Here is a 25,606-nt window from a genome sequence, read left to right on the forward strand (position 1 = left end):
GTCAGTTATTAAGTAAACTGGTAGACGATCAGGACATTTGATCACCTCTGCACTATTGGGTGGTTATTTTAAGGTTGAGAATTTTCAAGGATGCTTTGAAAATATGACTGCTTTGGTTTTGGTATCAGCCTAAATTAAGGAATGGTATTTGAGATGTTTTGTGGATTTCTTATTAGCTCTTAAATATTCATTTTTAAAATAGTTCCCTAGGCCTGATTTAAGAGCTTCAAAGATATGATCATGGCCATAATTTACTCATCTTTTAAACATGGGAAAGAGAAAAAAAATGCTGTAGTACGTCCTTAGATAGGACATATGCTGTCAAATCTTCTGAACCTTAAAAATCTGACATTATCATTCAGTGATATTTGATCTTTTAGTGATATGAAACTCTTTCACCATACTAAATTTGAAATGTGAATTATTTATTGGAAGATTGTTAAGCAACAATGATTGAAATAAGAATGCTTCCTTAGTTAAGTGCTGATTGCATCAAATAATGACCATGTCAGTTTATTTCCTTCGGTATAACCAGTACTCAGAACTTTCCTGGTGAGATGAATAGGCAGGGAAAGGTATGCTGACGCCTGGTGTCATGTACTGCTGATGTAAATTGACTTGTAGTACACAGAAGAACGTCTTTAAAAACTATGTATTTCAATTTATAGTAAGAAAATTATACAGAAGCCTTAGAAGCCAGGATTTCAATGATTTTAATACTGGGAAGACACTATCTTAAAAAGGAGTCAATTTAAAGATAAATATTTAATAGAAGGTAGTATAGGTCAACTAGGGAAGAAAACAGAGATTGAGGAGTACTGAGATCAAGAAGTCCTGAGATCCTGATGAGAAAGATTTGAGCATTAAACTGAGCGGAAGCTGACAATTCAAGAAAGAGAAGCAAGATCCTGGAAGAGACAAGACAGCGTGGAGGGGCTGACCTTAGACCAGAAGGAACACTGCCTCCACCACGTCTGGAAGGGAACTGAGAATTAGTGAGAATGTGGGGACAGGAGGCTGAGTGTGTCATTGCTGATGGCCTGATAGGAATGCCTACTGCTCTTTCTTAATGGCTACCATCATGGCGGTGGTGACTCTTGTAGCCACTCCTGAGTTAGTGAATCAGTTAGAACAACTTGGAGTAAACAGATGCTAGTGATACAGGTGGGCACCTATGGTTGGCTGGCATGAGCCCCAAAGCACAAGGAGCTTTTGCACGTGTTTGGAAGAGTAATGGTCTCTACCAATTAGGAAAAAAAGAACACGGCTTATTAATGTCAAAGACGTAGGAGGCAGTATGATTACAGATTGTACTGACAGGAGAAGAATGAAAAATATTGTACACAACTTCCCACTCATAAGTAGAGGTTCTGAGGAGCCAGGAGAAGGCCAGCTCCCTGCTCTGTGGCATCCCAGGTGTGTTGTGTGCAGAATGCATAGTCCTTACCAGAGTGCAGTCAGAAAAAGCAGTATTTTCAGGAAAGAACTACATTACAATTAAAGCCTGTAGGTGGAGAGTCGTCTTAGTAACCCAGAGATGGAGAATATTCTGAGAATTTGGAAACCGGAATGAGGCTTTAATTGGGCACAGTTGGAAAGGGTCAGGAGATAGGTCACTGCTGGCCGTCAGTGAGGATTTAATGAGGGTGAGAGAGACTAGGCCACAAGAGGGTGAAGTGAAGTCTGCCCTGTTTTCAGTGCTACCCCAGAGTCCTTGAAGCCGGGGTCTGGAGTGGTGCTCTTCCTGCTTAAAGCTTCCCGGGGCTTCTGGAAGCCAGCGGCAGGAGACAGGCACCTCGTGACTTGATGTGTATGTAGTATTATTTCTGTTTGAAAGGAACACTGAGTCACCAATTTAAAGCCTCATTTAGGGCTGAGGTACCTGGAGTTGAGGTAAAGGTAAACCTAAATAGGAAGGGAGAAATAAGAGGTTTCACTCCAGATGAGCAGCAGGAACAGATGGATGTGAAAAAGGACCAACTAGAAGTCTCAGAAAATACTGTCATTGGAGAAAAGTAAAATAGATGAGGTAAACCCTTAAGGAGGCAAACAGAGAAATAGTGAACCGAAGGAAATACTGAGAAACTCTCCCTGAATGTAGCTCAGAGAAATTAAGAGAAAATATGAAAAAGCTGGGGAGATGCCCCATTGCTGGCATATTCAATACCCTAACCAGTCTTTCCTCTGAAAGAAATTAAATATGCTGAATAAAGTATTTAAGTCGTTTTTTTAGAACCAAGGCTGAGCTGGCAAGAAAGTATTCACAGAAACAAAAACCAACAAGAGAGTCTCCTAAGCTAAGCAAGCAGTAAAGCTGGCTTCCACCTTGAAGGTACGTGTCAGGCCTAGGGGACGCAGAGGGGCCGTCTGCCAGCACATGCTGCATGCCCTCTGAGGGCTGCCCAAGGCGAGGACTCTCTGCGAGATCCCTTGCCTAAACCTCAAAGGTTGCAAAGCTACAACATTAGTGTAAGGATATTGGGAAACCTGTCCCACAGAAGAGGACAGGGTTGGGTGCTAGTAGCCCTAGGGGAAGCGTCTGCCCCTGAGAGTTTATCATATCTATGAGATTAAAAACCTAAATGGCCAATAAACATAAAAAGATACTGGTTAGCAGGGAAATACAAAATAAAATGAATGCAAGATAGCATCCCATGCCTATCTGATTACAGGAAGGAAAGAAGGAAGGAGGAAAGGGAGAAGGAAGGAGGGAAGGAAGAAATTTAAGCACCAAAATGCAAGTCAATATCAGTGAAAATATACAGAAACTGAAACTCACGTGTGCTACTGACTGGACTATAAATTGGTACAACTACTTTGGAAAGTAGTTTGAGAACCGTTACCAAGTTGACGATGAGCATAGCCTTCAATCCAATAGTTCCACTTCTCCATCTCTACTGGAGAGGTCTGGCACATGTGCACAAAATGATTTATACAGGCTGCTTATTTTGCGGCATTCTTATAATTGCACAAAATTGTAAACAACTCAAGGGCTCATCATGATGAGAATATACAGATATATTGTGCTGGAGTCATACAATAGCATACTATTGAGCAATGGAAATGAACTAGATCTATGTGTCCTGGTATTGCTAAATCTCAAAATCATATTACAATAAAAGCAATCTGCAGAAGACTGGGTATAGTATACTGTTAATATAAATTGTATGAATATGCAAAGCAATATATATATTATGTATGAATCTGTATATATGGAGTAGTAGTAATATAAAATATTCATGTGAGTATTAAACACCAAATTCAGGGTAATGGTTTCATCTGGGGAGGGAGGAAGAGAGAAGAATAGAACCCAGGAAAGAGAACCACGGGATTCATTGTATCTGTGTTCTCTCTCTCAAAAAACCTGAAGCAAATGTAGCAAAATAGTAAGATTTGCTCGAGCTGGGTGGGGTTCAGCAAAACTCATTATGTTACTATCTGTACTTTTTCTGTACATTTAAAGAATCTCACGATATGGGAGTGAGAAAAGAATTCTGTCATATAAAAGGAAGCCAAAAAACCAGTACTGTCTAAGGGTGAGTTCTCATGGAAGGGGAGTCTTGCATTCAGGGTGTTTATTACAGACCAGCATGTGTGGAGGAGAGGGTAGGGAGAGGCAGGCCTGGGCAGGGGAGAAGTCTGAATACCATGTAGGCCGATCAAGCCCACGGGAAGCTCTGGAGCAAATCTGGGCACCTCTCAATCGGTAGCTGGATGCAGTACACCCAGAAGGGCATGCCCTTGGGCAAGGAGCTTCTCTGCCACTGGAGCGCCCCTGAAGGCACTGACTACTGAGGCGGCAAGTCCTTCTTCGGGCCGTCTCAGACCATGCAGCTCTGGTTGCCATCCAAGTTCATGAAAGTGAATCTTTGTGTTCTTCTGTTACCTTGACTTTCAGAGAGTATTTATCAGTATACTTACCTGAGAGAGATGAGGTCAATATAAAGAAAAGCTTCCAAACACATGTGAACTGACTCCATTTTTTTTTAATTTAGTTTTTATTTAGGTGGATAATTAGATTTTTTTTTAATGGAGGTGCTGGGGATTGAACCCAGAATCTCGTGCATGCTAAGCACGTGCTCTACCATTGAGCATACTGTCCCCCTAAACTGACTCCATTTCTATGGCGTGTTAGTAGCTTTGGCTTTCTAAGTTTCTTTATGGTCTTGTTGGACAGAATTTAGGAGGAAATTGTCAGCTACCAAATCATGGGCAGTTTTAGCATGATTTCCTTGTTCTTCTCAAAGGACTCCCCTATAATTTAGATGTCCAGTTTTAGATACCTATGTAAGAATCAGCCTTCACACTCTATGTTTAGAGGATAAAATATTGAAATGTAAAATTTATAGGTGGTATCTCAGCATAATCATCTTAATGAGTGTGATTTTGGAAATCATTACATGTGTTTTTATATGACTGTGTAATGCTATCTTCCACATCGAAGAAAACAGTAGAGACAGAATTGTTAAATCTTTATATCCTACTCATCCATCTTGGTGCCAGTCACATGTGGGAGTTCAAATTATATTCTGTAGATGTAATATTCATAATTTTACAACAAAGCATACATATATGTTACTTGTAAATATTCACAGGTATTATGTAACCATTACAAATTAGCTTCCTGACCGTCTGCTTTGAGGGCTTTGATGATGTCCTACTTGTGGAAAGTGTGGGCGAACAAAGGGTAGAATGGTTTGATAAAAGCAGCCGGTGATGTTCAGTATTATGGGCTCCACAGCCAGGAGGGATACAGTGTGGCCTTTACTCGTCCACATGAATGTGGAAGGAATAGTCCAACTTCTAAGAAAATGTAGCTGCATCGTGGGTACATAGGCTCTTCTAGCAACTTAACAACCATAAACGGTTTCTACACGTTTTGGTCAACGTTTCTAGTTGCAAGAAACAGATGGATCATGATGAAAGAAGAAAAGTGTTTATTAAGTGATTATAGGTGAATTCCCACAATTGTTGCAAGAACTGGAGAACAAGACTCGAGACCAAGCTTCCAGGAACTGTGTCAGATCAAGTAAAGAAAACACTGCCACTGCCACTGCCACTGCCACCAAGCATAAACATCATTTGTGTGCAGGTCCTTTCCATGTTAGAAACTTGACCTTGAATCCTACTGTAGGGGAGTAGAAGAAAGGGAGAAGAAAGAGAGAAAACGAGCTTCATGTTTTCTGATGTCCGCGTCTTGGATTCAGCATCTGAGTCACTGTCGAGCATCTTCTTGGTGGAGCCAGTCACCTGTCTCTTCTTCTGAGGGAAGAAATTGTGGGACAGTAAATATTGGCTTCTGCCTTCAAGCAGGAAATCCCCCATTTCTTTGTAAGGATGCTCAAAAGGCCATAGGCAGCTGTAAGCATGATAAAAATCCACTAAAATAGAATTTTTTTTCTATTATTGGAAATTTTTTTCATGTTCTAACTTGAAATGTGCCTTAATCCTACACTGGTAAATTTTGGCCATCCCAAAATGAAGAAAACACTTGAGCCCTCAATCCCTAATAGCCACTGAACTGAGAAAAGTAACTTGATGGCTTGGGGAATATTTTGAGACTCACAGATCCTTTCCTGGGCTAGCTTGATACAAGCAGCCATTCTTCTGGGAAAACAATTGAGCAAAATAATGGAAAGAATAGAACTGTATCACAAAAAATATGATACTGTTTAAGGGCAAAGAAAGACTAAATGTGAAGTAACCATACTATTTGTCCTTAAAATAATTATCTTACCCTGTTACCAAGTGTTGCACAGTTATAACTGATCTCATCTTTTGTTGTTGAACATTTATTAAAAGCCTAGGAATTGTTAAGCAGAGGTAGGCAACATCCCACTCACAGATTGTGGTCCTGTTGTGCAGTGTTATTGAGCCAGCTGTTTTTGATTCAGGCCCTGCCCTCTACACTCACTCCAGTTGGGCTCTCTAGAAAAGGACTCTCAATATCAGGAAGCAGTAAGGACTTCAGGGGCTATTTCTTAAGAATTATTCTGAAAATAGTTTGTAGAATTTGCACAGCCAGTGCTGTCAAGTAATTGCACATTTGCCTGATTCCACAGGGAGTTAGTACACTTTTGAATTGTTTTTATTTTTCCATGGCAAGCAAATAGACATTGTCATAAATATATTGTCAATAATATTATAATTATAAACAAAACTAAGGTCGTTTTATTTCTGAAAACTTTTCTAAGGGTAGTTTCTAGGCATAGGGTTCATCTGCTGGGTATTTTGAACTCGCAGCCATTGTCCAGTTAAACTGCTTACAGTTCAGCATTTCCTTTGAGTAGACTTGTGAGGAGTTCCTACGGCACCAGGGAGCTGGGGGTGTTACTGGGGATGTCACTTGTGGCTTAGCACCTTCAGAGTATACTTGATTTGATTTGTAGATATTTTGTAGCATCGCATACTTCCTGTTAAAATCCTGTCAAGGTATCAACGAGATAAGTACAAATAATGTTAAAACATCTCCTAGAATAGAACTTCTTTGCCTTCATAGTGCATCATAGAATGAAGAATATAATTTCCTTAGACAGTCTTTCTAGCTTTTTAATACAATTTTAAATTCTGTTTTATGGCTCAGACTTTTTCATTATTTTTTTCTCCTTTCCCTTCATACAGTGACACATGAATGCATTTGTGACAGTAGAAAAAATTTGTATTGTAGATAAATATAGCAAGACTTTTTCTGTGGGATTATGCTTTTTTTTCATAACAATTAAAAGGCTCTGTATCAAACACGGTCAAGTGAGTCTTGTTGTGGCAGTTGTTTTTAATGCTGTGCTAATGCACAGCATGAGGGATGTAAAAATCAGCTGCTGAGGGTGAAGAGCTTGTATTGGCTGGTGTGCCTCTAATGCAGGCACAGCAAGTAAGGACTCTGCAAACCTTACATTTACTACGTCACTAGCAAAAGTACCGTTTGAAGGTTCAATTCGAACCCCACCCCCCAAAAAAGGCCAAATAAAGATCTACATGTTTCCAGCTCCAAACAAAGGCACATATTCTAGTGCCTCTGAGTTTGTAAAAGCTACAAATTAGTAGGTTGTTTTGGCCCGCAATTCTACCCAAAACCCCAATTTCATAAGGCCACACTATAACGTTGTGTTATGGGTATGTTCCTGTGTTTCCTGTGACGTACATGAATTATGCATCTGCCTGAGCAAACTTGGTGCCTTATATGCCTTTTATTTCCTTGACTCACAGGAGCTTCAGTTTCAGCGACTCACCCGAGAACTGGAGGTGGAAAGGCAGATTGTGGCCAGTCAGCTAGAAAGATGTAGGCTTGGAGCAGAATCACCCAGCATCGCCAGCACCAGGTACAGGGCCAATGGCTCGATCTTCTTACAGGTCTTGCAGTCACAGGCCATATTAAGTTGTCCTAGATGCAGTGAATGATCCTTTTAGTGTTGTCACTGTTAACCTGCCTTCCTGAATTTGACAAAAATGTCAATTTATTCTAATTTTGAGAAACCTCTTGTGATATTAACCTTCAATCCTGTGCCAGAAACGTTCTGTATGGATGGCACTGGTAAGCTTCTCTAGCAAAAGCTCCTATACTGCCTTTAGAGATTTGATTTCTTACATGTAGACATGGTTAATGGATGTTTTTCACAATTAATTGCTAGTTATTGCTAGTTATTTGGTAAAGCTGATTGGCTTTGAAAACCTGGTATATGTGTGTATATATATATATATTTTTTTTTTAACTAAGAGATATTTCTATGTGAAAACATTTAGCCAGCTTCTAAAAATACCTTCAATTTACCTTGGGTGTTTCCAGAGCTCTGTAAAAGTACTATACAAAATACTATGTGAGATAATTGTACAGTCAAATGTAGTAAATACAAAGCTAGTATATTACTGAAAACACACATTTAATCACAAGGATTGTTTTATATTTAAATAGCCTCTTATGCTGTTTTAAAACATCATTACTACATAAATTATTGCCACAAGCTCCAAATGGTGAAATCACTGCTTATCCAATCTGGAGGCTCCTTTCTTAGTATTTACATATTCTAGTGAAGCCTACCATAAAATACTTCTGTTGCTTGCACTTTTAAGCCTGGTCTGTTTACTCCTCAGTAGGTATGTGCCCATAGTTAACTTGTCTCTCCTTTGTTCCTAACATCATAATTGTTCTGCTTCTCAGTATCTTCTGTTACTTGTAGCCAAAAAGTCCTTCTTGGTGAATAGAATGCTTTCTGTAGTTTCTCTTTCCCAGCTGGTTGCTATGCATTTAAAATAGGAGACAGATAAGTTGTATTCTCATGAATTTTTTTTATCTCTGACTCTTAACAGTTGTGCATATTTTAGTTTTGTATGTTTAGTAAGGCATAAAACATACAAATAAGATCAAGAAACATTTTAAACACAGATATCAAATTATGTGATCATTTAAAAAATATCCAGGCAGGTTTTTTTTATAGGAAGAGAAATTATAAGCAATCTGTAAAATTATAAATCAAAAATTTCTAACTCTAGCTTTGTGCTACTCAATTATATAATTATCAAGGATGTTAAAATTGTCAAAACAAAAATTTATTTTACTTTTATTCAGTATTTTTTAAAGGTTATTGATATCTTTAGCACCATAAAAAGCAATTCACAAACTTAATGCAGTATTGTATATTTCCAAAAAGTATGGACCAAAAGATTTTTTTCAAATATAATTTTGTATTATTAGAAAAATTAAATCAAGGTTTAAAGATTTCAGTTAGGACTTTCTTTCATTCTGGCAGTTTAGCCAACTAAACTAACATAAAACTTTTCTTAATAAACTCCTAGAAGTACTTGATATATCAATAATTCAAGTCAGTACTTGGAGGAAATGGCAAAGGAGAAAGGAAAATCCCTAGATACTAGAGATAGAGAACCGAAAGCTGGAGCCAGAAGCATTTGAGCTGCCAGGGCTGGAGGCCCTGACCCAGTCGAAGCCCCAAAAAGCACTAGTCTTAGGTTTAATACACCTGCAGGGACCAAAGTATGAGGCTTTGTGTGTTCATGGTGGTACACTTGGACTTAGGAACACCGCGTTAAGCCATGACCCTCAAAGGACAACCCTCTGTGTGCACCACGTGTGGGTCTGGAGCCCAAATGTAACTGTGCATTATTCAGGAATCCCCAGCTGAGAAACTAACATCACCAAAGATGAACTCACAATCAGATAATAAAATCTCAAGTTGAAAAAACTCAACGATGAGTGAGAATCAGCAAGCAGGAGAGTAGAATTTAAAACTTTAAGAACTTGATGTCATTGGATAAAGTCTGACAGGTGTGCACAGGAAAAGAGGTACAAAGATGCTTATTGTACCATTATTTACAAAAGTAAAAAACTAGAATCAGTATAGAAATGGGAAATGAACTGTGGATAAGTAAACTCAAGAGCAGTTAAATAACTACATGTGTCAACATGGACACCTTTGCAAAATAGACAAGTGAAAACTATGTTACAAAAGGATAGATAGGTGGTTATCATTATGAACATTTCAAAATATACACAATACTGAATTTAAACAGTGTGTGAAATTATTTATGATTCAGTACATGTCTAATAAAAGTATAAAAACTGTTTTGGAATGACGTCAATTTAAGATAGTGGTACTTCTAGAAAGGAAGGGGAGGAGGAAGCTATCAGGAATTAGGCTTTGGCCAAATCTGTAACATTTTATTTAAGATTACCATTTGGAGCAAACATGACAAAAAATGTTAACATCTGTTAAGTGAGGGGGTTATTGATAACATACATGACTGTTAGCTTATTTTTCTATACTTTTAAGTTTTAATATGTTGAATAATTTTATGGTTATATAGTCTGAATTAGCTAACTCTATAACTTTGTTAAAAATCTGCTAGTAAAATACATATTGTGAGTAATACTTACTATCAGTGATTTAGGGTTTTGTGTCTGGATCTCAGTGCCTGGCTTGGTGCCCGACGTGCACTGGGGCTCAGTCAGTGAGCATCCGGTGAATGAGTGGGTCCTGTAGAAATGGGAGCCAGGCTGACCCAAGAAGGAAGGAAAGTGTTTGCAGGGGCATGTGTGATCCCCACTGTGGCTGTACTAGAGCCCCAAGAGGCTTGTAGTGTCTCGGATGTGTCCTAAAAGAACCTAGAGGCTTATGAAATTGGAAAGGGAAAGCTGGTATTGGATTGTGGGGAACTAGGGAATGCTAAGCTTCACCCTCATTAGGTCTATAAAGGAGATCCGTTGAAACTTGTTGTTGGAGGCAGTCCTGATAGTGTAGGATGTGGGTCAGAGTGAAGAGAGGCCAGGCAGCAGGACAGGAGTCTAGTATGGAATGGAGCCATAACTGGAGTAAGGATGTGTCTATTCGGTGAACTCCAGTTGGAATGGTAATTGATCCACTTTTGTTGCCCTCCTCTCGTCTCACGTTAGGTTCTTATGTATTCTTTATCTTACTTTAATTTTTACTTTTTAAAAGTTGGATTATGATTGATTTACAATGTTGTGTTAGTTTCTGTTGTACAGCATAGTGATTCAGTTATACATATATCTATATTTTTCATATTCTTTTTCAGTCTAGGTTGTTACAAATTATTGAAATTAGTTCCCTGTGCTATATAGTAGGACCTTGTTTATCTGTTCTGTAAATAGTAGTTTGTATCTGCTAGTCCCAAACTCCCAATTTATACCGCCCTCCACCCTTTCTCACAAACACTGAAAACAAATTTATGGATTCTCATGTATTCTTCATACCTCTAAGTGCTAATCCTTTCTTACAGCCTTTCCCAGATTTCTCCAGGAAAGTCATCTCTCTTCTTCTGAACTTTCATGATTGTCCCTCTGTCCCTCCTTTGAGGTGGTAAGGCTCACCCACCCCCACAGCCCTGGCACAGTGTTCATTGAGTGAGTATTGAAACATAATTAAGCCCCGTGTGATCTGAGTTTCTCAAATAAGGATGCTTTACCATTAGGTGATCTACTTTTATCTCCGGGTTTCTATTCACCCTCTCTCGTATCTGCCTTCTTCACACCTTTCAGTGTGATTTTCAGTGAACCTTAAAAAGACTGTTGACACATTTACTCTGTTCTGTGACCACAAGGTTTGCACACTGCCAGGAGCCCATTAGAAAATGGTGTTAGTGAAAGGAGCATAGGTTTTTATTCTGTCACTTTAGAGATCCCCCTAGTGTCTGTCAGTCTCCACCATCAGTCTTGGAACCAAAATCTAAAAATAGAGAAAAAGAGAAAATAGCTCCCAGACTCAAGCCCTCTTTCCTGTCAGCCATGTCTGATTAGCTCAAAGGAAATGAAAAGTATGGTCACTACTTACGGCCAGGAAGCTTCCTTTTGATTCAGGTCCTTCTTATGTGGAAGTGAGTTTAGTCAGCAGGATAGGGGATTTGAAAACGAGTTATCTTCCATATTGCTTGATTTAGATTCTGTGTCAGAGTTGGTAAGGTGATCGGCAAGATTTTCTTATTTTTCCCAGTCCAAATATAATCTCAAGCGATAATGAATGCTTTGATTTACTTTTTCAGTTGTCCGAAGTTTTTGCCATGTTGGCTTCACCCTGTGAATAAGGAGGAGGCAGTGGCATGAGGTCCTGTTTAATACATGTTTCTAATATTGTGATAAATAGTATACTGTAGAGCCCTCTCCCAAATGGCTCTAAAATTCGGTTTCCTCACACTTGGAGTACCAAAGATGGATTTTTTTTAACCCGTGCCATGAGGTGTTCCCATTTTATAGTAGAAAAACTGGGCTTCTGCATGTAATTATTTAGGAAGTGTCCTAAAAAGTGAGCTGCACAATTACCATTGGCAGTTCCCTTACAGTGTGCCTTCCTGAGAGCTTTAAAAATCTTAGTGATTAAAATGATTGCTAGGCTTTCTATTAATGACCCTTTGGAAGCCGTACTCTTCTAAACAAGATGTAATAAAAACCCATATGTAATATGATTGTTCGTTTGTTTTATTGACTGCAGAAAAGCATTACTAACACAAGTAATAGCATAAGCAATATAAATATATAATGATCCTTAATCTGGAATTGATGGTGCTTGTATCCAAAAATGATATATTAGACCAAAAATAATCACTCCAACTTTGAGAAATCCTGAAGATGAGCTGTGGGAGGAGTTAATAGCAAATTCACAGACTTTCTGCCTTTGTACCAAGTATGCTATAGTTATCTGTGCATTTAATAGTTATGTTTTAGTACTTGACCTGATTAAAGGTACACTGTGGAAATAATTAGTAAATTATTTCTTTTCTGCATTTACACTGAGTACAGTATGGTTATATATATTTAATTTTTACCTTATTTAAAATAGGCTATGGGATCAGTCAATAGAGAAGATACTGACTTTTGCATTTTTTGAGTATACTATAGTTTCTCTGCATTTAATATTTCATCTCATAGAAAATAGGCTGTGGAGTCAGTTTACTGAAAAGTTACAACCTTTCTGCATTTTACAGAGTACACTGTAGTTATCTATGTACTATTTTACCTCTCCAAATGTATTTGAAACATCTTTAGAAAATACAGAAACCAACAGTGGAGTGAGGGAATTAGGGCAAAGGGAAGACTAGAAAAATAAGATGGAGCCAAGGTTTAAATAGTTTACAAAATGTATGTTATTAATATTCCATGCATTACCTGCGAGTAGGGAGCCACTCTGGCTCTGAGTGTCCTAGTACCCATGCTAAAGAAAGAAACAGTAATGAATTACATGATTCAGTGTCTAGAAGACGAAAACAAACCAGGTTGCTCAGGAGGATTCACTGTTCCTGGGGCTGAGACTTGAGTGGTTTCTCTTGTGAGCTGTCATTGAGAGACCACTGCAAGATGAGGCAAACAGTGTCCCAGTAGTCTCTCTCTAACTTACAAAATCAGGCTCATAGTGTGCTTTCTTTGATTACTGAATGAAACATAAATGGATGGAAAAACAGCTTAGCTAAAATTCCCCCGGAGGCCCACTCTGTCTCTCCAGTTTGGCTGGAGGATAATATTTAGCATATGTATAGATGGATCAGTTTCAGGTTTTCCAGGCAAGCAGCATGCCATGATGACTGTTTCTGTCCACAGAGCCTTTAGAGCATGGGTGGCAGTGGGTACTGAGATGTGACAGGTCCTGTGTTGCAGGTCACTGTGCCAGTGCGCATGCCTTAGCAACAGAAATGGTCCTCAGGGGACACTGACGTAGGTACAGCACATCCCAGGAGAATCTCATAGCACAGGCACCTCACAGGACAATAATGCCCTTTAAATCTCTTCATTCCCTTGGGCTAAGCAACAACCTTCAAGTCCAAATTTTGATGAATATAGAATTTATTCTTTTTCTCTTTGTAGTATCATCAGTGGGGTATTGTTTTCACCCTAGTCTACTTTATATTTCTCTGGATGGGGCTACAGCGAGGGGACTTACCCTCACCCTGGGACCACCCCTGCCCATCTATACTCCCAAGGGCATGGAAGGGGACAGGGGTGGCCAAAGCAGCATTCTAACTTGTTTTTTAACTGTGAAGCTACAGAATGCTCATTTAGACAATTTGTAAAGTTCAAGAAAGTATAAAGAGAAAAATCCATAGTTCTACCATTCAGAGATAACCACTTTATTTTTAGGTCCGGTTTATTGAAGTATAATTTACTTAACAGTAAAATTCACCCTTTGTGGCATACAGTTTTATGATTTCTGGCATTTGGACATTTAGTTACCTAACCACCATCATGATTGACATATAGAACGTTTCCATTAGCCCCCAGAAAGAGACAACCACTTTTAAAAGTTTGCTGCATTTCATGATCTTCAAAAAAGATTTTTTTAAATTTAAGTTTGAGATAATTCCCTCCAGCTAACTTTTTATCTTATTCCTAAATTCCCACTTTGATATGCTTGTTCTAACTTCTAATGGCTCTCACCTGCCTGAGGAATTCTCAGGGAGATAAGTAGCTTGGAGCTGCACCCAAGGGATGTTAATTTAGTAGTGGCTGGGAATCAGTACAGGCCGCCAGTGGCAACCTGCACTCTGTGAGTGGAGGCCTTGGCCAGGGGAACTACTTACTACAAGGCCAGCTCGGCTGTCAAGTGTACAGGGTATGGCGTGTGCTGTGTGTTTCATCCGAGCAGACAAATTACACCAGTGGTTCAGCTTGTTGGGTAACAAAACTGTGGAAGGAGAAGAAAATATACTTCAAATTGAAGAGTCAGTAAATATAAATTTGATCATCTCAGAATTCAAGAAATTATCTCTGAAATTTTATAGTACAGAAGTTTAAAACTGTTTCTGATAGCAGGCTTAGAGTCTGACCATTGCCCAGAAACAGAAACTTCACTTCTCATTTACTTCTAGATAAACAGTGGTTGGTAAAGAGAAAGTTTATTTCCTTGGGACACATAAAGTGGGTCTACATATTTTATCTTGTAAATAACGTGGCTCGTCTGCTCCTTAAGATGAACCACTAAATTTTCATTTATATTGAAGTCAAAAAGAGGTACCTAAAAGGTGGACCTTTTAATAATTGTAGAAAAACACCGGTGGCAAGTTTTGGAATTAAAGTATAGTTTAAATTTTTTGTTTTGATTTTTTGCACATTGTTTTAAAATTTGTTTATGCCAGTTGGAAGCAGTTGGCCCCTTCACATTGTCTGTCCTTTAAAGGATTGCCATGGGTGTTAGGAAGTTACTCTAGACCCTGAGAAATACCCTGTCCATATGTATCCACTGAATGTGGGGGCAGGGAATGGGTGGCAATATTGAAATTAAATGACTTCACACTCTTCCTGAGATTATCTCTTTGTTTTCAGTTAGTTTGAAATTCTGCTAAAATAGAATTCTTTATGGTTTCAAAAAGGCCATACCATCTTGACAAATAGTCTTCTTATCTCCATTTAAGAAAAGAATTGTTATTTTTTAATGAAAAGATTTGATTCCCCACTACCATTCAGGCTTTTTTTTTTTTTTTTTTTTTTTTTTTTTTTTTTTTTGCTTTTGCTTTATAGGATCATCTGGTAGTACCCATCAGGCTCCCACTGATACTATTAAAAACTCTGAAAATGGCTTAGGGCTGACAGTAGCAAAAAAGGCATTTTCATGGGTCAGGTCTTTTCTTCAGCAGTATTTTTAAGTCATTGTGAAATACACTTCCTCAAATGGTACATCCTTTAAAAATGAAGTCTTTGAAAAGATGGAATGTTTGTGACTTGACATCTTATTGCTTATTTAATGTACCACTTCAGGAAGATGCTTGATAAAGTTCTGTCCCTTTGACCTTCAGTGTTCTCACCAGCCAAAACCTGAGGTTTTTAAATAATAGTTTTACTGAGATAAAGTTTACACACCATAAAATTCATACTTTTAAAGGGTATGATTCAGGATTTTTCAGTATATTCATAGAGCTGTACAGTCATCACCACTCTCATTTTAGAATATTTTCACCACCCCAAAAAGAAGCCTTCAATCCATTAGCACTCCTTCCCCATTCTTCCCTCCCTCCAGCCCCCCAAAACCACTAATCTATTTTCTGTCTCTGTGGATTTGCCCCTTCTGGACATTTCCTGTACATGGCATCATACAGTGTGTAGCCTTTTGTGACTGGCTTCTTTCACTTAGCATGATAATTTCAAGGTTCATCCATGTTATATAGCATGTATCAGTACTTCATCCCTTTTTATATCCAAATAATATTCCATTGTATGGATATACCACATTTTGCTTATTCCTTTATCACTTGATGGACATTTGGGTTGTTTCCACTTTTTGGCAATTGAGAATCGTGCTACTGTGTCTCAGGTTTTAAGAAGGGAAAATCCCAAGGGTTCTGTTTCAGGCATTCTTAGTTTAGAGGTATGGAGAGGCACTGGGAGTTGTAAAGATTCCCCTTAGCCTCTCTGTTCTTCCTCATATTCCTTACAAGGGCTTGCTTTCTTTTTTGTCTCCTTTGCTTTCTGTTACGGCAAGTCCTTGTATATTGCTGAGCTAGTTGAATTAGTTTTAAGTGCATAGTAGGTAAGCTATTTGGGAGCCCTCTGATGTTCATCAGAATATAGTTCAGCAAATTTCCTTTCTTAGTGTTGTATTTGGTCACTAGTGACTCTTAGTAGTCAAACAAACAAAAGCTGTCTTGAGTTCATTTGAAATTCAGACTAAATGAAGAATAAACTATTTGATATTTGAATGTGATTATCAGAAACCCTCTTTGGGATCTCTACAGCAAATATTTAATAAATGGGTGCACTTCTGAGCAAGTTTAGTAACACTGAATTTTTATGATACAACTCTCCTGTGTTAACACAGTAAGGAGTAACACATCTGAAAGATACAAATGAGTCTGTGGCTGACCTGCAGCTCTACACAAGTCACTTTCTGGAGCAGTTTACTCAAGCACAGTTCTTCCAAAAGGCATTTTAATTGTTAACTTCTCATTGCCATTCCAGTCATAAGCCAGTTTCATCTGGGACATACAATTCCAAGTAGCAACTGTCTCTACACTTTTGAATTAAACTTACATAAACTAAGCCTTCTGTAGGGCGTGAGCCCAAGGTAATTCAACCAGTATTCCAGTAAGCTAAATTATTTTAACCTAAGAAGAGGCCAAGTAGTTTTCATAAATACTAGACCTAGAACATTATGCAAACAAAATGTTTTAATCATAGTGAATAAATATTTCAAAATGAATTAACTATTTCTTTAACTGAGCATTTTAAAATGTTAAGTTGGTGATATGGTTAGGAAGAACAATAAAAAGAGATCAAGTTCATACTTAATCAAAGTTTCAGATTAAGACTATTTTAATATATTTGGTTAAATATAGAGGCAGCCCACTGTATTAATTTTCCTAACTAATGAAGAGGAAAATAGTTTTAAAAATTCAGAAGCCCATGCATCTAAAATATATGTACCATGCCATTATTTAATTAACTTTTAAAGAACTGTTTTAATTTAAATAATATTATTTCATTTTCTTTCATTTTTCATAGTTCACATCCTATAATTACTATTCCTAAAATATTTAACAGTGATGAATTACTAAATCAATACAAGGATTATATTACTAGCCCCTGCTCTTAGTCATTAGGTTTTTTTTTAACCATGTGTATATATTGATAAATTATAATTTAAATAGGCCATATAGTTTATTTCATGATAGTTTTTAGGAAAATTTACCTTTACTGCTTTATAAAAATTAATAACTGCTTTAACTCTGTATTTTCTTTTTTTTTTTTTTTTCTTTTGGGGGGAGGGTAATTAGGTTTATTTATTTATTTTTAACTTATTTCTCTATTATTATTTTTTCATGGGGGTCCTGAGGATTGAACCCAGGACCTCGTGCATGCTAAGCGTGTATTATATTACTGAGCTATACTCTCCCCCCATCCTATATTTTCCTATTACAATTATTTTGTGTTTTTTAGTCTTTGTCTTGAGAAATGCCAAAAATACTAAAAAGTACAGAGAATAATATGAGAAAAATTCAGGTACTTACATCTCAGAATTGAAAAGTGTTGATAATTCATTATTTTGACTTTTTTATGTAAAAAATATGTTAAACATATAATTCAAGACCTCTTTGCCCCATTCTCCCTTCCTAGTAGGTATTAGGTAGTATATAGTCTTACTTTGTATACTTTTATATAATATGTATACATCACATATACCCGTGGCCCATGTTTTGTGTTGCTTTTTTAACATACACAAGTGGTATAATCCATGTGTCAATATGCATCTTGATTCCTCTGCTCAATGTTTGAGCTCTATTCATATTGATATATGTAGATCTAGTTTAGCTTTTTAACTGCTGTTATATATTTATGCCATAGAAAATTAAACTGTCCATTCCCCTATTGAAGAACATTTAAGTTCCACTTTTAAATATTTTAAGTAAAGCAGTAGTGACCATCTTGGGACTTATCTCCTGGTTTACATGAGTAAGATTCTAGAAAAGGCATCATTAGAAGTAGAATATTTGGGGCATAATGAATGCACATTTTCAGTTTTTCTAGATCTTGCTGAATTACTTTCTCAGGTACCTCAACAATTGCACACTCTAAGCAGTGTGTGGAAAAGCTCCAGGTTTTTTGTCTCTCTCTGGCTCTCATTCTCTCTTTCTTGACCAACACTTAATATTAGGCAGGCTCTTTGAATTTTACCAGTCTAACGTTATCTCATTTCACTTTATATTTTCTTGATGACTAGTGAGATTGAGTAGCTTTTCATAGCCTAATGATCCACTTGCATTTCCTCTTTTATTCATATCCTTTGCCCATTTTTCTAATGGGTAATTTGGCTTACTCTTTTTGGTTCTGTCATTAGTTTTATTGTGCTGAAATAACTCTGGGATATATATCTTAAAACAGTACAGGCCTTAGTACATCACAACACAAAAGTACACTCTGTTAATCTATTTTTAGAATGAAAATCTTTAGTATTATGACAGATATGTAGGAGAAACAACCTCTTACATGATATATGATAGTGGTCCCCAAATTCTCCTAATCTGACCAAACAAATGATGCTGACATTCCTTTCTCTTTCCACATTTCCTTTAGTAACTCTGCATTTATTTTTTTCTGCAGATGTTTATGATGTCTTCTCTAAATTCACTCAGTAAATATTTCTGCCTTTGCTATCTTGTAGAAATACAAAGATACAAAAGCCTGGAATTTCCAATTTAGTAGAAGGGACCTTGCTAGTGTGTAACTATGATGAAGCACCCAAATATCAGCATAAAATATATGTCTATATTTTATTATTTTTAATTTTTGAAGAGTGCTGTATTGATCAGATTACATTGTCTGTCCTGGCTCTATCAAGGGAGGTCTTTGACTCTCATATCCTTAGGTAAAAATACTTTGTAACTCTCTTAGACAGGAGAAAACAATAGCTATTGAGCACCTATTACATAATACACACTTATGCTGATCAGTGCTCTGTACCCATTATCTACTTACTGTTCAGTAGGTTTTCCTTTTTGGTTTGTTTTGTGTTTTACTTTGCTTTGGTTTTCATTATTACAGTACACATGAATTTAACATTAAGATATTTTCTCCAAAGGATAGTGTTGTTCTATTGGTTTTTCCACTGGGGTGTCTGGAAATTGATCTGGAAAGACTTAGGCACTCCATTTACCTCCACGCTACCACCGCAGATAGACACAGTCTATGTAGAAACTGCTTGCTATATAAAGGCAACTATAAAACCCTTACCCCCCAGCCCTACTCCACTACCACTATTTTGTCTCTCCTTAATGGAAACTTTGGAGTGACAGCTATCTCTATTCTTGGTTGATCAGAGACATTACAAGAAGTCATGTAGATATTAATTCAAAGATTCTAGAAAACAATCTTGAAAAACTTTGCCATTAATGTACTTTCTGCAGTTCATTATTTGGGGTAGGGGCGATTTACCATTCCTTCATCTAATGACTTTAATCATTATGATGAAATAAAGGAAAGTTGGTGTTAAGTTCACATTCTCATTACCATTTGGCAGGTTAAGGACACAGAGAAAGATGTGGGTGATGAGATGTTTCCTCAGCCCTTCAGAGACCTGCTGCTGTATACAGCTCTAAGCCAATGATGTATAGAAAAGGAAATTGGAAATGTGATTATCTACCTAAAAGTGAAAATTGTCCATTAGTGCATTTTCAGCAGTTAATCAGCTTGCCATAAAAATGAACATGGCATGTCTGCCAAGTGGAGGAAACACAACTGACAAGTTTGCCAGACTTTGTGGTGACTGAATTGTTATTATAGCTCTCCTCCCTGAGGCTTCACAATCTGTTTAATAACAAATCAATCTAATCTGTTTTTTACATAGATTTTTTTCTGCTCTGCTGTTGTCTTACTCCACAATTAAATAGGGGGTAAAACACGCTAAAACTGAAGAGGGAAAAAGCCTGTAGGCTACAGATTTTCACAGCTAAAAATCTTGTATTAAACAATTATACATTTTAACCACTGTCAAATAGTTTATTCGGTTTGCATTATTGGACTGCTTCTAAGCCAGGGAGCAGTGTCTTCAGGGTATATGTGTTCATTTCTTCTAGCCTTTAGCCTTTTTTTTTTAATTGGAAAAGAACAAATATCAGCCAGTTATTCTAGGATCCTATGATCTGTTGTTTCTGCTTCAAAATAAGTCAGTTAAAGGCTGTTCTACCCCCAACTTTAGTTACATTATCAGTAGCAAGGCTCTTTGAGCCATAGAGAAAATTCAGGATAAAATTATCAACCATCATATAAGAACTGGGGCTTAGGAAGTACAAACTACAAATTTATATCTATTTCCTGAGCAATATTAGCAAAATACTTTTCAGTAAAGACTATTTGCAAATAGTAATATTGTATTCTTTATGAACATAAATACAGAGGTAGAAACTGTACTATTGACCAGAATAGTACATTAAGAACAAGTTTAGAAGTTAAAATCTTGGCTGAGTTTTTGGATTTTGGGGGTTTTCTTGCAACCACTGACAAAATAATGTACCTAGATCAATGATCATCAGTGGCTGCGCAAATTATTAGCTGAAAAGATGATGGGAAACTTTACAGTGAATGGATCATGCTGACAGCACCTGAACTCACTGATCCATCTTATGTTCTACAGAAGACAGAAATTACAGCTTTCGGATGTGATGCAATGGGAATTGCAAACCATCACCTATGACAGATTCTTGCCCCTAAATTGCTCAACCATCTAGCTAAAAGTACCAGTTCATAGGAGATCAGAGACAGAGGAACATGTTAAATGACATTGTGCTCATCTGTTAGTTAGATCTAGTCTGTTGAGAATTCTGCAGGGCAAGTGAAATCATTTCAAACAGGAAAAAAAAATAAGGGAGGGCAAAACTAGGCATAAAAAGAATTTTTTAAAGACACAGCAACCAAATGCAATGTGTAGACCTTGTTTTGGTCTTGATTCAAATAATTATTTTAAAAAATTCAGACAGGAACTTTGAGTGCTGGCTGGATATTTGTTGATCTGAAGAATTTTACTGGTAATTTTTTTAGGTGTGATAATGTTATTGTGGTTATGGGCTTTTAAAAGTATGTATTTTAGAGAGACATCTAAAGTATTTATTACTGAAGTGATAAGATATCTGAGACTTGCTTCAAAATTATCTAGTAATGCAGAGAAAATAGTGGGCAAATTTATAGATGAAATAAGTGTGACCACCACATGTTCCCTTTTTTTTTATTGTTGGAGCTGGTAATGAAAACATAGGGGGTTCGTTACACTATTTTGTTTTATATGTATGTAAGCATGTGTGTTTTAAATGTTGCATAGCAAAAAGTTTAAATGTTAAGTGATTGGGCTCTTAATTTTCTGACTGAAATTATGGTTAAAACTTAATTGCTTCATTTTTAGGATAGTCATAATTCTTAAAATTTTAGTGATGGATGTTTTCTTCATTAGTTTAAATGAAGAGTATGTAAGTTAAATTAGACTATGAATCTACACAATATGTGCCGTATACTTCATACTGCCTTTTCTATCAATAATGTTGGCTCATTGTGGCAATTAATGGGATAGGGAGCAAAGGGGAAAGAAAGATAAAGCAGGTCAGCCACTTCATCTGTCATGATGTGAACCATCATTCCTCTTTTCATTCATATTTCTTAAAAGGAGAGTGCTGGATATTGAAACAAGGAATTTAACACAGGCTGGTCCAGCCATTTCCCTTGTCTGTGTGCCGTGGAGGGCCTGCTCCATACTGAGCAGTGCTTATGGGTCACCCATTAGGTACCAAGAATGCTGTCCTAAGAGACTCTGTTTTCCGGTGTCATCATTGTCTTTCATTCTCATTCATTCTAACAGGCGGTTTTCTGTTTTATTCCCCTATTCAGTAGTTTGGAAACCGTGTACACTTATGTGTGAGGGATAAGAGAGAAGAGGTTAAGTAGGGGGTTGTGGGACAAATTAGGGATCCGAGAGAGCTTTCAGGGGAGATTTGGAGTGTTCTAGAACTGCTTTGCTGGGTTCCTGTAAGTCTTACTACCTAGAAGCCCAGCATATGCTCTGCCAGATGTTGGCTGTGTCCTTTTGTGTCCATTCTTCTTCCTGGGCAGTTATTGATGATGCTGGGTCAGTACTCTGTCCCACGTATGTGAATCCATTCCTCCTTCAGCACTGAAACAGCTGTTTATGGTGCTTGTCCACGAATCGAGAGCTGACAATGCTGTTCCAGTGAGAAGCATAATTTTTTCCAAAGCAAAGCAGAAGTTTAAGAAGTATATCATGTTCTTCCTTTTTACACTCATAATGAAAAAAAAAGTTTCCTTAGAAATAAAGAAAGTTAATTATTTATAAAAATTTTAAAATGCAGTTTTCTTCTAGGTCATCAGTGGGCAGAAAGTGAGTATCATTCTTTAGACACACACCAAATTTGATAGTGTCTTTGCATGAGTATCAGAGAATGGTATGTGAATAAATCATCTGCTTTTGAGTGCCTAAACAGGATAAATAATCAGGGTGGTACAAGTTTAATTTAACATTTAGTTTTATAACACCTTAAAATTCCTTTTAGGTAAATTTTTATATAGGCTTTTTAAAGCATTTTAAATTCTACATATTCAGAATGAAATTGTATATATCATAAACAAAGCTATGTGTAATGACAGATTTTAAAGGTTTGGGATTCTAGCCAGTGTATCTCTGCACATGTTTACGGCCTAGTCCCACGTTAACTCTGTGCTCAGTCTCACGTAGCACAAGTAGAAAAACAGGCCCTTGCTCTGCTCCTTACCAGTGCCAGCTTTCCTTAAAAATGTAAGATTCGATTTGTTTTATACATTTCTCAAAAGAATGTATTTGTGAATGCTCTTTCTTTTCTCACTTTAAATTAAAAAAAAATTTCCCCCTTTCTGTTTCCTTGCCTCTGAAGGAATTGGAGAGAACAGAAAGGAGAGAAACAGTAGCATTTTGTAGACCATCAACACAAATAATTCATAGTAGCCCATCCATTTCAAAGCTTGACTCTTTGCCTAAATAGGATCCTTCGTTATAGCAGAATACTTAGGAAAGAGAGTTTGGTGTTTTTAGCCATTTTACTATTTTCATCTCAGTTGCTTTCACTCTTTCAAATGTCAGCTGAAATGTTAGAAAACCTTCTCTTCTGATTTCTGCTTTTACTGGTTGGAACACCTGTTGTGGAGTGGTCTTAAACAGAAGTCATGCTTCTTGTATAATTTATGGAAACACCAGAGGGAACTGTTTGTCTCCTTTTTGTCTAGTACTACATTCTTTTTGATCTTCCCCTTCCCCTGTGGTCCTCTGGATCTTTTATTCATAGATGCAGAGCACTTACACAAAATGCTTTTGTCAAGGAATATTTAACATCTTCTGAAATGTGTTCACCTCTAGTCCCTGTGAAAGTTGCTGGAGTTGTTTAAAGGGCTAATTTGGTATGCCCTGTGCCTTTAATGTTTTTGCTGTGCAGCAAGCCATAATTTTCTCTTGAAGAGACTGGTTGTAATATTATGTCTTTTTATCTTACCTTTTCCTGGAATTCATTTTAAGCAGATGTTAAAAGGGTCCAAAAATATGGTAAAGTAGCATGAGGGAAAACTGGAATGAAGAATTGAGGAAGCAAGGATAAGAACCAAATAGAGTCGGTAATGAGACCAAAAATGGCCCCCACCGTGCTCAGGTAGACATTTTAAAGACTGAAATTGTAAAGGCACATTCTGAGAGCATGGCCAGTTTTTTCACGTAAAGTGTTGCTGAGAGGAGATATGTGGGTCAGACTGTAAGTTCCCGTGTTCCATGGAGCAGCAGACCTGCCTTCCTGCAGCCCTCATGCCTGCTCCTTCTGTTGGTCACCCAGGTGTTTGCCCCATAGGCACAGGTGGATCGGCACAAATCTACCCCACAAGTGGAAGGGGATTCGGGCTCGTGTCCCGTTGCTGATGGGTCAGGAGCAGCTGCATCCTACGTTAAGGACATCACTTTTAACTCAAGTGCCCTCTCTTTCCCCTAATCTCAGTATCACCGTCAAATCATATAAATAATTGTAAGAAGAGATCCTTTGCCCTGTCTCATTTGTTGTGCCTTGCTTAGTTCTGATTATACGCATATACCAATTTCAGGGGCAATTTAAAACCATAACACACAGAAAGAATAGTAAACTACAATTATGAGCATGTTGTCATGGTTTCACTTTTCCTGACTGCTGATATCCAGTGGCCCTTTGGTAGGAAGGAAATCAATCTCCATCCAATAGAAAATGTTCTGTGGTCTGCTAGCATGATAAAGAGAACACAGAAGGGAGCCTCAGTCTTGAAAAATTGCGAATTTGAATGAAGAGCTTTTGGTTTTGGTTTTGTTGAGATTAATTGTGAATAGACAATAAGTAGATTTGGGAGAGGCTCCCCAAAATGTAGCTGAGTACTACAAAGGATTGCTTTCTGAGTGTTACTGCCAAGATATCCTTATAGTCTGTAGGCTAGTGCTTTTTCAGACTGGCGTTCTCAGAGCCCCTTAGGGATGCTAATGTGGTGGGTGGGGATAGCTGTCTGCCTTCCAGCTGCTCTCCTCTGCCCCAGCCGGGCAAAGCAGTTACCTTCACTGTCTGTTCTACATGTTTGCCTTCTTGTCTCTGCCTTACTGAAATAGCTGCGTGGGAAAATAGCTATCCATACTTGGCCTGGGAAGAATAATCGTGATGTATTGTCTAATTTTTGTCTAATTGCCCTAGTTCTGGCAGTAAGACAGAGGTCAGATCTCTCTTTAATGTAAAGGATTTATTTCCTGGTTAATTCTTATCTTTTTTTTTTTTTTTAGGGTTTTGTTGTTGTTGAGGGGGAGGTAGTTAGGTTTATTTATTTATTTACTTTTTTTAGAGGAGGTAGAGGGGACTGAACCCAGGACCTTGTGCATGGTAAGCATGTGCTCTACCACTCTCCCCCTCTAAATTCTTATCTAACTGAAAGTGAGAGATCAGGTCCTTGTTTCTCAAACACAGGAAAAACAAAACTAGTTTTAACCTAACAGTTACCTACTAGAAGGTGGTCTGAGTTCCTGAAACATCAGAAAATGGTTTATGGCATTAGAGAGCCCTCGATTCCATCTCAGGCTGCTAGACCCCACTTCTCACCATGCTGATGATGAGTATAAAATGAGCTCAAGGGCAGTCTTGTTGAGGTCAGGTTGAGGGGAAATTTGACCTGCTTACATGGTGAATGTTTTAAGATCTGCAGCTTCCACAAGTTTTATCTTCAAAAAATGGCCTTCTCAAGCATAAATTCAAGAGCACTCAAGAACAGTAAGGCCCAGAATGAACTTTCCCTAGCTGAGAACTCACAAAAAACTAATGGAATATTTTACAAACGCATTAAGAGAAACTGAACAAAGTGCTCAGTGTACTAATTAAAAGGGACGTCATAGCAATACTAGATACCATACTTTAAGTCTTATTTGATTTGTATAATGTTATTGCTGTATCATAATTGAAGATTTAATTATAATTAATGAAGATGTAGAAATTTAAGTGTTAGGTAGAATGGACTAGTCAGCTAAGGGAATTTTTATTTTAATTTATCTGGTAGCACTCCAAAAAGAGACTAAAACTTGAGAATCATTAATAATTATTTTGCCAGATTCCTGGTGGAGAAAATCCTAGGTGCATAAGAGGGAATCTA

The 25,606-nt window shown here is 37.5% G+C and overlaps 1 protein-coding gene and 1 long non-coding RNA gene across 20 annotated transcripts in view; one reads left to right on the top strand and one right to left on the bottom strand.

Moving 5' to 3' along the window:
- PKP4 (plakophilin 4) overlaps positions 1 to 25,606 on the top strand; it is a 210,093-nt gene that overhangs the window by 104,113 nt on the left and 80,374 nt on the right. For 15 of the 18 annotated variants that reach the window (XM_032479493.1, XM_032479498.1, XM_032479500.1 and 12 more), the window contains one exon: positions 7,207 to 7,319. The exons of the other annotated variants lie outside the window; for them this stretch is intronic. In XM_032479493.1, the coding sequence (XP_032335384.1) occupies positions 7,207 to 7,319 (113 nt within the window). Of the gene's footprint in view, positions 1 to 7,206; positions 7,320 to 25,606 lie in introns of those variants that run through there. 18 annotated transcript variants of the gene reach the window in all.
- LOC116663637 lies at positions 1,736 to 22,003 on the bottom strand. 2 transcript variants are annotated; one of them, XR_004319880.1, is made up of 3 exons: positions 21,429 to 22,003; positions 6,467 to 6,471; positions 1,736 to 1,747 (listed from the first exon to the last, which is right to left on the bottom strand). It is a non-coding gene; the product is annotated as an uncharacterized LOC116663637 (long non-coding RNA). The 2 variants fall into 2 exon arrangements; XR_004319879.1 differs by having other exon boundaries at positions 20,548 to 22,003.

This window comes from Camelus ferus, chromosome 5 (assembly GCF_009834535.1).
Source record: "Camelus ferus isolate YT-003-E chromosome 5, BCGSAC_Cfer_1.0, whole genome shotgun sequence".
NCBI classification, from domain to species: domain Eukaryota; kingdom Metazoa; phylum Chordata; class Mammalia; order Artiodactyla; family Camelidae; genus Camelus; species Camelus ferus.